General features: G+C 40.6%; 1 protein-coding gene and 1 pseudogene across 2 annotated transcripts in view; both read left to right on the top strand.

Moving 5' to 3' along the window:
* Positions 1 to 2,710, top strand: part of CSNK2A1 (casein kinase 2 alpha 1) — a 47,001-nt gene extending 44,291 nt beyond the window's left edge. For both annotated transcript variants that reach the window (XM_054573928.1, XM_054573929.1), the window contains one exon: positions 1,355 to 2,710. In XM_054573928.1, the coding sequence (XP_054429903.1) occupies positions 1,355 to 1,470 (116 nt within the window). In that variant the 3' untranslated portion in view covers positions 1,471 to 2,710. The remainder of the gene's footprint in view (positions 1 to 1,354) is intronic.
* An 8,856-nt stretch (positions 2,711 to 11,566) lies between these two features.
* Positions 11,567 to 12,807, top strand: LOC129070940 (methylmalonic aciduria and homocystinuria type D homolog, mitochondrial-like; annotated as a pseudogene).
* Positions 12,808 to 15,481: the final 2,674 nt, after the last annotated feature.

Raw genomic sequence — 15,481 nt, 5'->3', positions numbered from 1 at the left:
GCAAGTTTTTGTACAGACTACACAGTTATTCAAAAGAAATTATAGGCCTCTTCTCAGAATTACGTGTGTAGGCAGCATCTGTGTGGGTACACTTGGGGTGGTGAGGGCATTTACTCAGACACCCCCAAAGAATTGCTGTTATTGCAGTTTTTCGAAGAACTGGCTGCATTCTGGCATTCATTCTCTTGAATATCCTGCCTATATGTAAAACGATGTCTATCCAAAGTTATTTGCTGTAGCCTTATTTGTAACACGGAAACACCGACAACAGCTCTCAGGAACTGGTTAAATGAATTATGAGACATTCATTCAGTGGAATGCTATATGGCCAGAGAAAAGAATGAGTGTTTTGTGTTCTTTTCTAGCTCCAACTCCAAGGTAATGTGAAATGAAATAAGCAAGCTACAGAACCATATCCAGGACCAGGAGTGGGCAAAAATATATAATCACATTCCTATATATAATTCTTATATAAATATGATTATAATATTATATTCATGTAAATGCATTAAGTATTTCTGTAAGGATATACCCCAGAAATAGTGCCATAAATCGGCCAAGTGACAGGGCAAGGCAGATTTTTTCATTGTGTACTTTATTTTAAACCTTTTGTATTTTGAGTCATGTAAATACATTGCCTGTTCAAAAAACATTTTGAAAATTGAGTAACTGGCTGATTGAGAACAGTTAACAAGCAGTTGTCCTCTAATTCTGATCATTAGATGAGTGGAAGAAATGAAATGGAAATAAATTCTTAAACACTATGTTAGCTTAGAGATGGGTGCTCCTTTCCCCACAAAAAAAAAAGGACTTTAAGCAGTTGTGAAATTTTAGCTGGCAGCTGATGTAAGCACATGAGCTTTGAGTCTAGCCCTCCGCTGTTCAGTTATGGTAGTGACTGGCCACATGTGGCTATTTAAATTAATTAAAATTGAATAAAATTAAAAAATCAGTTTCTTAGTTGTGCTAGTCACATTTCAAGTGCTTAGTAGTGACATGTGGCTGTTGGCCACTGTGTTACAGGTTGCAGAGCAGGAAATGTGCACAGTGCTGTGCTAGATAGGCCTCGGGTAGAATCCAAGCATAGTTGCCAATTTGCTTTTTACCTTGGACAGACTGCTTAAACTTGCCAGTCATGTATTTCTTTACTTCCTAAATTTATTAGAACTTGCCACTTTAATTTAACTTGTAAGAATTTAATTTGAAATTAGTTTAATTTGTAAAAATCTGTGAAGGAGATGCCTTCAGTAAACAATTATTATTGTGTCACTTTTGAGGTAAGTACTATGAAAAACTGGTGACTAATATTTCCATGGTTGGTGTCCCTGCCTCACTCTCAGCTGTTTTCTTTCAGGGATTTCTTCAGTGCCAACCCCTTCGCCCCTCGGACCTCTGGCAGGCTCACCAGTGATTGCTGCTGCCAACCCCCTCGGGATGCCTGTCCCAGCTGCCGCTGGCGCCCAGCAGTAATGGCCCCTTATGTCTCCTGATGCCTGAGCAGAGGTGGAGGAGTCCACTCTCTCCTTGATGCAGCTTGCGCCTGGCGGGGAGGGGTGAAATACTTAAGAAGCACCGTGTCTGAACTGTTGCTTGTGGAATTATAGTAGTTCAGTCATAAAAAAAAATTATAATAGGCTGATTTTCTTTATCTTTTTTCCTTTTTTTTTTTTTAATTCAAACTTTTCATAACTCAGGGGATTCCCTGAAAAATTACCTGCAAGTGGAATATTTCACAGATAAATTTTTTTCTCCCCTTCCAAATTCAGTTCCTCATCACTAAAGAACAAAGATAAACCAGCCTCAATTCCAGCAGCTGCAGTTGGGTGGAGATTTCTTCCCATGCCCACCATTGCTCCCCTACCATCCCACACTTTGGGGGGTTTGTATCTCATTTTGTTTTTCAGAGATTACAAAAATGTAGCTTCTTCAAGGGAGGTAGGAAGGAAGGGGGACCCAACTATGAAAGCAGCACCCTGCTAGTCATTTCCATCACCTAACTCCCAAAGTGCTTCAGTGGGGTTCTCCTGGTGAATCTAGTGGAAATATGTCTTAATAGTTAATTGAAATGCTGAAAAACTACCCCAAGTCCTGAAAACTTCTGTTCAGTATGAATCATGTCTTATTGACCTGACCCTAAAGCTAACTCACTTATAAGTTTAGTTTCAGTTTAGTTTAAAACTTGAATAACCTTCCCTTCCAGGCTCTTTACCTTGGTCCTCTCCTCTTTTATCTCCCAACATATATAGCTGGTAGGAGGGGGAAGGCAAAATCTTTTTCAGTTTTCTTTGACTTGGCCATTTTGAATTCAGTTAGTTACTGGGTATAACTTACTGCTTTTTACAAAAGAAAAAAACCTTGTTTATATGGGTTTCATGCTAACAGTGCTTTAAGAGCTAATGGGAGATGTGGCCACACTGTTTCATTTTAAGCTTTCTACCTTCTTTTCCTCTTATCTTCCCCTATCCTCACATGCCATCCAGTGAGAAGACCTGCCCCTCAATCTTGTAAATGTATCTGAGAGGTAGGAGCAGAGCCACTGTCTCCAGTGAAACTGAAATGGTAGACCTGTAATTATGGGAAAACTATAAACTCTCTTGTTACAGCCCTGCCACCCCTTGCTGTGTGTATATATAATACTTTGTCCTTCATATGTGAAAGATCCAGTGTTGGAATTCTTTGGTGTAAATAAACGTTTGGTTTTATTTATCAAGGTTAGATTTAAGTTCCCTGTGTAAAGGTCTCGCTGGGTGGGTGTCTCACGTTCACATCTGAGGGGCCTGCAGCCCTGTACCGTGGAGGCTTCCTAAGCCCCCATTTTTATACACCCCTCGTTCGACCCATGGTACCGGGCAGGGCAGAGAGGCCTTAAAAAAGCACCACAAGCCAAAGCGTCTCTGGGGATTAAGGATCCTTTGCCATAAAATTCATTTTGTGTCTCAGCAATGCAGGGATTGAGGATGGAAAAAGTCGCCAGTTTTTGTGTGTTTGTGTGTATGTAAAGTGGATTTTCCACTGTAATCCAACCACCTAAGTTTATCAGGTGCTTCACTGAGGAAGCCTAGTTTTTTAAGCACAATAGCAAAACCATCAGCTCTGTATTTTTTCCTGTTAATTTCATTACAGTAGCTGCTTGTGGGGACTAGGAAAAATTCTTCCAACATTTTAAAGCCTAAAGTCTTAGTTCCCCATTCTCCTACCTTTATAGATTCATAAGCCTTTCTCACCTGGGCATCATAGGTAAATGTAATTATTTGAGGAGTTGAATTTAATGAACTTAACTAACTTTGTAACCCATCTTGGCTCTAGTAACTTTATCAAGGTGATGGCTTTAGTGAATATAATGGTGAACTTTAGAGAAAGCTGAAGCCTCCTTTTACAATGCTTCTCAACTGTAGGGAAAACATTCTGACTGTGTGGCAGGGTGGTTTTTTTCCTTGTGGCCACTTATAGTGGATATTTATTGTTCTTGACCCTTTTATGCCCTAGAATGCTGTGGGGGTTACCATGTTGAATTTGTGCAGAAGCTAAAAGCGCCAGATGTGCCAGAGATGCAATTTGTGATTACATTTGCACTGGATTGTGATTTCAACAGGACACTTATGACTAATAAATTCTTTCTTTTTAGGTGGGGAGGAGGGTTGTTGTAAATCAAGACTTCACACCCCCATCCTTGTAGCTCAGAATCTAGGTGTAGCAGAGGCTGATGTGGGGAGCTACAGACAGATGAACCTCCTAACACGCATCAGACCTTGCAAGAAACTGAAGGTGAATGCAGAGGACTCTGAAATGCCACCCAAGAGCCTTTTAAAAGAAATAGAAGTTTTTTAAATGCTACTTACGGAGTCACTGCAGAAGCATGAAAAAAAAAAAAAAAAAAAGACCCAATTGGGTGGGTGGGGGGGGCAAGGGTTTACAGAGTAACAACTTCTTTGTTGTTGTAAATTACCTCATCTGTATACCTTGTATTGGGACACTTTATTTCTCAGCACTACCTGTGTCTGCATTGATCAGATGGCAGGAAATGGAATGCCAATATAAAACAGTTGTGTTGGCAATTACTCTGAAAGGTTTTTTAAGTAATTTTTAACTTTGTTTTAAGTGGGCTCCCCCCCCCCCCCCCATTTTTAAGTTTGAAGTCAGAAGTCCCCCTCTCCCTCTTGGTTTATTGGTTGTAATTGTATTGTAATTGGTATAACTAAAACATAACTGTGCTGGGAAGAAGTTGTGCCATGAAGGTCTTTAATTTTTTTTTAAATAAAAACATTAAAACAAATGAAATATCCCTACAGCCTGAGCAGTATGCTTCTCCAACCGACACCGTGTGTGATAGATGGCTTAGTTCTCACTTACTTTGAATTTAATATTGGGTTGATAGAGATTCGAAGTGGGATAGCTTAAGATTGAGGAGCACCAAAGTCAGGGAGTTTTTGATGTTTAGAGTGTAAGTGAGCATGATGTTCATAAACAGGACTGGTTTCATTCCTGCCCATGTCAAGTACTTGGCTGCTTGGCACGTTACTTAAATTCTGAGTTGGTTTCATCTATAAAATAGGGCCACTGCATCCTTGGGATTGAATCTGTAAATGCTAAGTGGCACCTGTTAGGTCCTTTATAAACCTAATTTCCTTGGCCCCCTGTATAGAGGATTAGTTCTTGGTCCTGACTTTGTTAGCAAGTGACTATACGATCTCTGGACCTCTCTGGACTTCTGTGTATGTTCGGTCAGGAGGAGACTGGAGGAGTTGCCTTCTGAATTCCTTTTCAGCTCTGACGTTCATTTTAGAAAGTTTGAGTAATGCTTAAATGAAAAGACCCATGAAGCCAGCTGCTCACAGCAGAAAAGACCTCCCTGCGGAAGGTCAGCCTTGGAGATACCCCCGGCCCTGGGGGCAACTTGTCGAAGATGCGGTGCCTGTAATGAAGTTGAGCTGATGAGCTTTTGGGAACGTATTTGGCAGCTTAAATCAAAACTCTCGAGGGCTGGTAAAAGAGATGAAACTGAGTTTACTTGCTTAGCAATGCCAAATGAATAAATTCTACGAAAGTATATACTTAAATTGCCTTTTGTTCTTTCTTATTTAATTACAAATTTTAAAAATTGAGTTCAGGAAATGTTATCCCAAATTCCTAGTTTCATTTAAATCTTCATTGCATACTATCTAATGGCATCTGCATGCTATCAGTACTGGGAGTTGAGAAGTATGGTTTAGATAAAAGGAACTGTTGTATAGTATCTTATATCTGAAATGCCTAACATGAACTTGAATTTCTAATATTCCCATTTTATACATGAGAAGTATGGGAAGATTACATTGTTAGAGCCTATTAGAAACAGGAATATGTTTTGGAAAAAAAGATTTTCAGAGTATGGTTAATTATTATAGCCCTAAAAGTACTGGGAAAATTGGAGATTGGTTTATCGGTTGACATACTTGGAAATTTTAATTTCCTCTCAGTCTTTAAATTTCATTTTGTTTCACCTGTTGTCAAGTGTGGTTGTAATTAAGACTGACTGAGAATCTCTTGAAAAGTCTAGTTTTGTCATCACTGCCTACAGATACCCACTGGCAGATCCTCCCTTTAGAGTTGGGTTTGAGTAAGTAGTTTAATCATTAGTCTTTGCCTACCCCCCTGCTAGAGAGAGAATTCCTCCTCTCTTGGGACTGAGCTTTAGCAACTGTGGCTGATTGTTGGTAACATGCTTACTAGTGAGGCTGTCTTTCCAGGGCCCTTTCCTAACTTGAGGAAAAAGTTAGCTAAAATGCTTTGAAGTAAAGTAGTCCCCTCTTCCCTCCTCAAAATGGGTCTAAAACCCTTGATCTTAGCCCTGACTGTGTGGCTGAGTTGGTTGGGTGTTGTTCCCCAAATAGTAAGGTCGCTGGTCCAATTCCCAGTCAGGGCATATTCCTGGGTTGTAGGTTTGGTTCCCTGTTGGGGCAACTGATTAATGTTTGTTTTGCATTAATGTTTCTCCCCCTGTCTTTCTCCATCCTTCCACTCTCTAAAAATAAATCTTTTTTTAAAAACCATTTGATCTTAGCTGATGTCTGCCCTAATCTAAAGTGTCTCTCTGCCTGTCCCACCGCCATCACTACCACTGTGCCATTGCCCTATTTTCTTAACCCCTGAACTCTTAGAGTATTATTTTGTTGATTTATTGTCTCTCTCCCACCTGCATATAAATTCCCGAATAAATGCCCTGGCTGGTGTGGCTCAGGGGATTGAGTGCTGGCCTGCGAACCAAAGGGTCATCAGTTCGATTCCCAGTCAGGGCACATGCCTGGGTTGTGGGCCAGGTCCCCAGTGAAGGGGCGAATGAGAGGCAACCACACATTGATGTTTCTCTCCCTCCCCCTCCCCCCTCTAAAAATAAATAAAATCTTCAAAAAAACAAAACTCCTTGATGACCTTGTATGTCTAACTAATCGGTACATCATTATAAAAAACTTTTTTCCTGTAAAGTGTGCCAGTATTCCTCACGATTGAAGAGGAGTGAGTGGAATAGCACAAGGACATTGCTCAGCACCACACCAGACTCAAAATAGATGCTTAATAAATGATAATTACATTCTCTATTTCCACTTCCACCTTCCCACTCCCCACCACAAAGAAGCTAATAGAAGTATTGTTGCATAAAGAACATCTCAAGATCAGAAGAAATTTGTCCTAAGTCTTGGAACTGTAATTATAAGCCACAAGCCTCAGACTGAATTAACATAAGAAAATGTTTGTTTAATGAGCCCTTGTTGAAATAAGTGAAGGCTAAACAATGATCTTGACCAATTTAGTAGACCCAGATGCTAAATTATCTCTGCCTTCCATCACTTACCTATAATAGGAAATTCAGACTGTTGTCCAAGTAGAAGAGATACACAGAGTGTTACAGATAGTTTGTGTCTGTAATCCTAATGTAAACAAGTATTCCTAGGTTTTATAATATGATTTCTGTGCTAAATTTAACCACTTCAGAGAAGCAACCTAGTAGAACTGCAAATGCCGTGGTTCTAATCAAAGCTGTTTGGCTTCTCTGAATCTTCACAGTGACTTAAATTATTATAAAACATTTTAGACGTACCAAGTCACAAAGACGCTGTAACACCCATGGAGCCACAGCCCACGTGAGGTCTCCAGGAGCAGCAGAGGGACACAGCCCCTCTGTCCTCTCAGGGCCATGCCCTCCTTTTCCTCCCTGCCCTAAGGGTCCTCATATTTTCTTCATCTATAAAACGAGTGTAAGTACCTGTTTCGTAGGATTTTGTTCAGGTTAAATGCCGTATTTGAAAAGTGCCCACCACAGTGTCTAATAGAGAATTGAATTAAATGCTCGTTACTGCTCCAGATTTTTCTGTAGTAGTGCAGATTGTGTGCAGAAGTTGCCACATCTATAGGGATGCCATACATTTGTGGGTTTATTTCTACAATTCTACAGTAGATGGCAGTAAAGTGTCTCCTAGAAGAAAAACTGCATACATTAAATATGACAGGTTTTCAACAAATCAGCTCTAATTTCCATTGCCCTGTTCCCATCATCTTAGAGTTTCCCCCACAGTTCTGTCACTCTGTCTCCTCTAAATTTTTAATTTCTCTACTAAAAGCCAACTATTTCTGCACTGTTGCAAATTACTATCTGGGTTTGCTTTGTAGCCACAATCACCAGGGATTCTAACTGGCCTTAATGTAAGAAGGTGTCCCCCAGGTACCTCCAGATGGGAGTTTATAGGATGGCCAATCTGTTCCTTGGTGAAGTTCCTCAGGGGACTGGGTGTTTCAGAGTCGGCTTCACTCTTGCATCACCTGCTTTGGCAGCATTTTCCTGGCTCTAGTGAGAAAAAGAAAGCAACAGCAGCTGGTAAGTGGTTTCCTGATCCTGCTGTATGAGTCGGAGTTGAACATACTTTGTAGACTTACACAGAAAGGCAGGACCTTGATTCTTTGTGTTAATCAGTTCTGTGAACTGGGCCATGAGCTTCCTATGAGGAAGTCCCAATAACCATAGCTCTTCCCCATCTCCTGAGGTATATATCTCATTCTGTTCCCTGTTCACCCACTCAGCTTCCTCTCAGCCCAGGGTTCCTTATGCACTCACCTTGACTGGTCTTTCCAGAGTGTGTTTATGTAAGATGCCCTTCAACAAACATTTGTTCGTGTCCATGAACCTAGTCCGGTACTGAATACTGGAGTTTGAGACAGATGAGACACAAGCCCATAGGGAAATGTGTTCTTTTCAAATACAAGAACAGAAAACAAAATTGTGTATATGGAGTCATTTCAACTGTGTTAAAAAAAAAAAAAAAAAAAAAAAGTTCCCCAGGAAAAAAATCAGGTTACCTAAAATGGTAGACAACTAACTCATGTAGGCCCCCGCCTTCTGTTCCAAATATGTGAGGATGCTGACTAAAGTGACACTTATTTTCAAATAAATAACCAATTTCAAATGAACCGGAAATTCCCAGGTGGCAGAAAGAAAGAATGCATGCTGAAGGTAAGTGGATGTTGACATCGCAGTGGCCCCAAGGCACAGGGCTCGGGTACAGATGGGCCTTGGGGACTACAGTTCGAATGCCTCCAGAGAGTTAAGAGAGAACCTCAGGGACTTTGAAGGTAAAAACTGAAACAATCCCCTGGCACTTGAAAAGGCTGATTCTAGGAATAAAGGTTGGCAGAAAACAATACTAACTTTTTTCTTTTGCTCTTTGGTCCTTTCATCAAAAATTTTTATCTTCCTACAGGATACAGATCCCTAGGGCAACTGATCTGGGTTCAATGGATCTAAACTGGGTTCAGCCAAACAGCTCTGCCTCAGGTTGAGCCTGGGCGCGGCGGGGCACCTGTGCTGGCTGGACTTGGTTTGCTCTCTGTGGTGGCTCCTGGGCCCCATTGCAGCAGCTCCCCAGGGCATGCTCTTCCCCCTAGTGGATCGCTGGGGCACAAGAGGCCAAATGAACTCGCACAGAAAGAAATATTTGAAGAAATAAATAAAGGTTGGGGATTCTCCAAAATTGACAGACATGCCATAGGTTGAAGAAACTCAAAGAACACCAAACATAATAAAGGTACACACACAACTAGACATATCATGTTCTAAATGCTAAAACAAAATCTTACTGGCAGTTCAGGGAATAGTGACACAGTACCTACAAAGGAAACTAAGAATTACCAGAAACTGTGCAAGCTGGAAGACAACGGAGTGACTTCAATGCTGAAAGAAAGAAGAAAACTATCAACCCAGAATTCCATACTCTGTGAAAATACCTTTCAAAAATAAAGGAGAAATAAAGCCTTTCCTGGCTTTAAAAAGAAAACCTGAGGAAATACATTCCCAGATGACCTACAAGAAATACTAAAGGAAGTTCTTCAGGCATAAGGAATATAATGCCAGACAGAAATATAGATCTGCAAAACAAAATTAAGAATACTAAAAGTAGTCCTGACATGTAACTCAGAGCATTGTCTTGATACACCAAGGTGGGTTCAATCCCCAGTCAAGGCACATACAAGAATCAACCAACGAAGGCATAAATAAGTGGAACAACAGATCGAAATACTGGAAAATGGAGGAAGTGAAAGAAAAAGAATTTTTAATTACGTTAAAAACAAGTCTAAGGTAGGAGGTCAGCAAACTTTCTGTAAAGGAGCAGATAAATATTTTAGGTTTTGTGGGTCATGATTTCTACTGCAACCACTCTACTGTTGCAGCATAAAAGCAGTCTTTGACAATAGGCAAATGAGCATGGATGTGTTTCAATAAAACTTTATTTATGGACATTAAAATTTCATGTTATTCTTATGTGCCAGTAATCTTTTGATTCCCCCCCCCCCATCATTTAAAATTGTAAAAGGCCATATAAAATCAAGTACTGGGCTGGTTTTGGCTTGCAAATGGGCCCTCCTTTGCTAACCTCAGGTCTAAAGCAAAAATATTAGCAATGAATTGTGTATTTATAGCATATGGGGAAGTGAATTTTATGACTGTATGATAAAATATTGGGCAATAAAAAGAAATACCCTGGCTGGATGGCTCAGTTGGATGGAGAATTGTCCCCTACACTGAAAGGTTATGGGTTTGATTCCCTGTCAGGACACATACCTAGGTTTTGGGTTTCATACACAGGGCACAGATGAGAGGCAACTGATCAACTTCTCACATAAATGTTTTTTATTTCTCCCTCTCTCTAAAATTAATAAACATATCCTCATGTGAGGATTAAGAGAAGAAAATAAAAAGAAATAAACTTGATACATGCAACAACATGAATTAGTCAAAATAATTTTGCTGACTGAAAGCCAGACCAAAAAGACTACATACTGTATGATTCCAGCCATATAAAATTGTAGGAAATGCAAAACTATAGCCACAAAATGTAAAGTAGTTGTCTGCAAGCATGGGGTGGGCAGGCAAGTGGGAGGAGATAGGGAAAAGAAGGGATTTAAGACGAAAATGAAAGTATGGCAATAGCATGAAGAATAGAAAGGAAAAGGGAACCTACTGTTGTAAGGTCTTCAGACTTCCTACATATGAAGCAGGGTATTTGAAGGGTATTAAACTGATGAATTAAAGATATGTGTTGTAGCCCTGGCTGGTGTGACTCAGTAGATTGAGTGCTGGCCTGCAAACCTGTGGGTCGCTGGTTTGATTCCCAGCCAAGGTACATGCCTGGGTTGCAAGCTGCATGAGAGGCAACCACACATTGATGTTTCTGTCCCTCTCTCCCTCCTTCTCTCTAAAAATAAATAAAATCTTTTTTTAAAAAAAGATGTGTTTTGTAAATCTGAGGGCAATCATTAAAATTTATGTCTTTCACTTCTTTCCCACTCTCAGCCCCAGGGTTTTGGACAGGGCTCCGCCGTGGTAGAGCGTCAGACTCTGACCTATCCAATCAGCACATGACGACTACTGTGACTGGTTGAGGCCTAGGCAGGTGACTAAGCCAGTCTGTGAGACACATCAACACTTTCCTTGGAAATGCCGGGACAAAGAAATCACGGTGTTTCACAGTGTATAGCGAGTGTGGTGAGACCCGAGGCTCTCAGGGTCATGTTATGATCCCATGGTCTAGGTGGGGTTGTAATTCAGTCACCATAGAGAAGTGGGCAGCTGAGAGATGGAGGTAGGGGATACAGAAAGGCAAGAACTTCAGTTATGTGAGCCAATAAATAAATCTTTGCCTGAGATTTTTGTGGGGTGAGATTTTCAGTCACTTGCTATGTAACCAAATACCACAAATTTAATTATCTCAGTTTTTGTGGTGCTGGTATCCAAATGTGGGCCAGCCAGGACCTTTACTCAGGGCCTCACCAGGCTAAAATCAAGTTGTCAGCCAAGGCTGTGGTCTCAAGCGAGGCTCCATGCCCTCTTCCAAGCTTACTGTTGACCATGTTCAGTTTCTTTTGTTGTAGGACTGACATCCTAGAGGCCACCGCTGTTTCCTGCCATGTGGCCTTCTCCACATGGAGGTTCACTTCTTGAAGGCCAACAGGAGAATGCTGTTTTAAATGTCTCCTTCAGGTCCCCATTATCAAGGTGGGGAGAGTCAGGTTCTTGGACAGCTGGAGGCAGTGGTGGTGACTGGCGGAACTACGAAAGCGAAGATATTTTGCGTCTGCCCTCGCCTCTAGAAATGGCCAAAATGTGCTCTGTAACAGAGCCAGATTGGTTTCCTATCTCCCAGGATTTTATTCTTTAGTTAAAAGGGTTGTCAATCCCAAAGCCTTTTCAACCGCTGGATCTTTAGGTTCTGATGAGTCTCATGTGGCCACTGCACCTCCTGATACATGCTCTCGAACAATATGGCCTGATGAAGTTATGGGACCATTTGGGCCTCAGGGTCAGAGATTCCAACTTCCTGGGAACATAGGTTTTGATTGTGACCTCAATGGGACCATGTCACAGAAGAAAAGCCAGGTTCATAAAACTTTACCTGACATTCTTGGAGAACCTTTATCAAGTGAAAGACACGAGTTTGTGATGACACAATATGTGAATGAATTTCAGGGTAATGATGCACCTGTTGAACAAGAAGTTAACAGTGCAGAAAATGTACTTTGAAAGTGCCAAAGTAAAGTGTGTAATCCAAACATGTCCAGAATTGCTGCGAAGAGATTTTCAGTCGCTGTTTCCAGAAGTGACCACCAACAAACTAATGATTCTGACTGTAACACAGAAAACTAAGAATGATAGGACTATTTGGAGTGAGGAGGTAGAAAATGAAAGAGAAATACTCTTATAAAAGTTCATCAGTGGTGCTAAGGAAATATGCTACGCTCTTCGAGCCGAAGGCTATTGGGCTGACTTTATTGACCCACTATCTGGTTTGGCATTTTTTGGACCATATACAAACAACATTCTTTTTGAAACAGATGAACGCTATCAACATTTAGGATTCTCTGTTGATGATCTTGGCTGCTGAAAAGTGATTCATCATAATCTCTGGAGTACCCATGTGGTTGTAGGAAGTATCTTTATGAATGCAACACCAGACAGCCATATTATGAAGAAATTAAGTGGAAACTAGTAGTAATGTCAATTTGTTTGCTGTACTATTTGTACTTAACATTTAGGTTGATCTATAAACACTGTCAAAGGCTTCAGTTTTTAAACTTTACTTATTTCTAGGGTATTTATTTCAACGTTTATGAATTTACGTTGACAGGAGTTTGTGATTTTTTAAAACTCAAAAGTTCATATCGTCAGTGAATACATGTTAAGCACATCTAAAGTGAACAGAATGTGGTAATTAACATGTAACCATGGTATGATTTCCTATTGTTATTTCTCCCCTGTAATGAAAAACCTTAGTTTTAATTATTTTTCTCCAAAAATAAATTATACGTTTGCTTAAAAAATAAATAAATAAATAAATAAATAAATAGTCTTCTTCAGAGAAGACCTGCAACTTCTTTTAAAGGAGTCACCTGATTAGGACTCTCCCCAAGTCAAGCTCCCTTTTGGCTACAAAGTCAACTGGTTAGGGACCTTCATTACATCTGCCGGATTCCCTCATGTTTACCTTACAACATCACCTAATCACAAGAGTGAAGTCGCATCATGTTCACAAGCGCTGCCCACACTCACAGGGAAGGGATTATGCAGGCATGTACACTGGGATTTTCCATGTTCTTTCAGATTTACAGGTTGTCCCGTCTCACTGTTTGCTCACTTGGCCTTACTTGTCTCCTCCATTAGAAACTGAGCCATTCGACACGTGTCACTACATCCCAGCTCACAGCCTGGCACAGGTTCGGTGCTCTGTAAACATTTGTTGTACGGGTAAGTAGGGGAGATTCTTATATTGGAAATGAGGATTAATCTAGATGACATCAAAGGCCACGTTCAGTGCTAAAAATTCTTTAATTCCACCCTGCTAACTCCACCCGGTCCAAACTCCTGAGAGGTCCTGCCTGACCTGCCCTTGCATACTTCTCTGTCCTCACTAGTGTCAAAGTTCCACTTTCTCTTTCATACTTTGCTAAAAGAATACTAAAGCACTTAGTTTTTAGACTGACTTGCTTTCTCCTAGCTTCTTGATAGTGCCTATGCTATTTTCTCAGCCTAGAATGCTCTTCCCCCTACCAACTGACTTACACTACTCATCCCTCTGCATAAGCTTAGAAATCACTACCCCAGGACATTTTTCTTTATCACCCTTTTACTTCTAAGTGTGGTTTGGGCTTCTAGAACCTTCTAAACTTCTTTCCCATTTCCTAGGACTTGTCATCTCTTGTAAGTTGAAGAGTCCATCTCCCTACCACCCTGAGAGAACAGAAAATAAAACTTCATTATGTTGGGTCCCAGCACTGGCCTGGTCTGGTTTAGGTTCATGAATATTTGTTAAGCAAACAAGTAAGTTCGGTGATATACCTGTTTGTATTTTGGCGTCTTCCAAGATACTCACGCCTCCTGGTTCCTGGGCCCCCTGAAAGACCAGCCCAGCAGGGTGTGGTTCAACTACAGGCTCCAAACTCATGCAACAGGGCAACAGCCATGACCATCACAATGCTTGAATCATAGGCTTGTTTTCTATTGACCCAAGAAGGCTTTTTAAAAAATTCTCATCTGCCACCAGAACTCCTTTCAACGAGAGTAGGCACGAGGAATTATGAGGCAAAATGACTGGCATTCCCGATGAACTGCGATTAAACAATGTGCTGCCCGGAAGATGGGGTATGAGCCTGGGACAGGAACTGGTTATCTCCACGGGACACCTAGTTTGTCTTGCCGAGCACTTGGCAGAAGCTTGAGCCTCTCCCTTTCCCCAGCCACCTTCTTGTCTTACAGAGGATGAGAGCTGGCCCAAGCCTCCTTAGCCCTAGAATTGTGATGGTGGGGAGGGGAGTGCGTCACTGTCCCATCACTACCACCGCAAGAATCCACCCGCCAGCATGGTAATGAGGGAATAAATTACCCTAAATTGCTTGAGTCTATTACTCCCAAACTTGGGATGACAAATCTTCAGAGCAATAAGCATCTTTTAACCTCAACTATGATTTAGAATAAAGACTAGAAATGTTTTAAACTCACAGTGCTAATGTTTTTGCATTAAGCAATCCATGGAAATGTGATGGTTGAAATTCTTATAATATTTAAGATAATTTTGTGAATTCTAACAGATCGTTGTAACAGATTACAAATGTGTATTTGGACAACAGATTTGACTTGTGAATAGGTTCCGCTTAGAAGGCTTATTAAATTTGTATTGACACATTTAAAAGAGCTCATGACTCAACATATTTATAAGTTATTTATTTACAAGAATTACATAAGGACTCAAAGGCATTGTTAGAAAGTTGCAATACTTAAAAGATGAAAGTGAATGATTAAATTTATAAATACAATTTCAAATCTTCAATGGAACTTTTACTTAACCAAATTTATTCATGGGACCAAAGAAATGGTTAAAATTTTCTGGATTTATGAATGGAATTGTAAAATGTGTCAGTTGAAATTAAGAAAACTCCATTTGGGGATTTCTAATTTTAATAAATTGAATATTAGTTTAAAAAATCAAATTAACCTCAAAGTAATCTTTTCTGTTCATGAAAGCTACCCAGAGAAACTTTTTAAAAAGGACTTACACTTTCATGGTAGATAGACCACGGAACTTGGATTTAACAGGATGGGCAGGATGAGACCAAGAGGGGCCAGGAGTAAACCAAGTGGGCTGGAGGTTTGGGGAGAATAAAGAACTGTTTTGGTGGGGGTCATCCACCAACCAAAATCATGGGAACTCGAGGGGAGTGGGGCAGTTTCCGGCCACAACAATAAGGGGGTGACGGAGAGAATGGGTGGCCAACTGGAGAGAAAGGAGTCATTAGAGATGAGAAGGTGGTTAAAAACCTGTTAAGACAGATGCTCACTTTGAATGAGTGGCCAGTTTTGTATAACTGAAAGGGGCACTGGTCACATAATCATCTATATGAACGGTGCTTCCTGGCGTTGTGCAGTGAACTGCGGAACCATGTACAATGGTTCTGATAAAACCCT

This window comes from Pteronotus mesoamericanus, unplaced genomic scaffold (genome assembly GCF_021234165.1).
Source record: "Pteronotus mesoamericanus isolate MK-2021 breed Mesoamerican mustached bat unplaced genomic scaffold, CSHL_Meso_final contig_25, whole genome shotgun sequence".
Taxonomy (NCBI): Eukaryota; Metazoa; Chordata; class Mammalia; order Chiroptera; family Mormoopidae; genus Pteronotus; species Pteronotus mesoamericanus.
The sequence above is the reverse complement of the archived record's forward strand: the minus strand, read 5'-3'. Positions and strand labels throughout refer to the sequence as shown.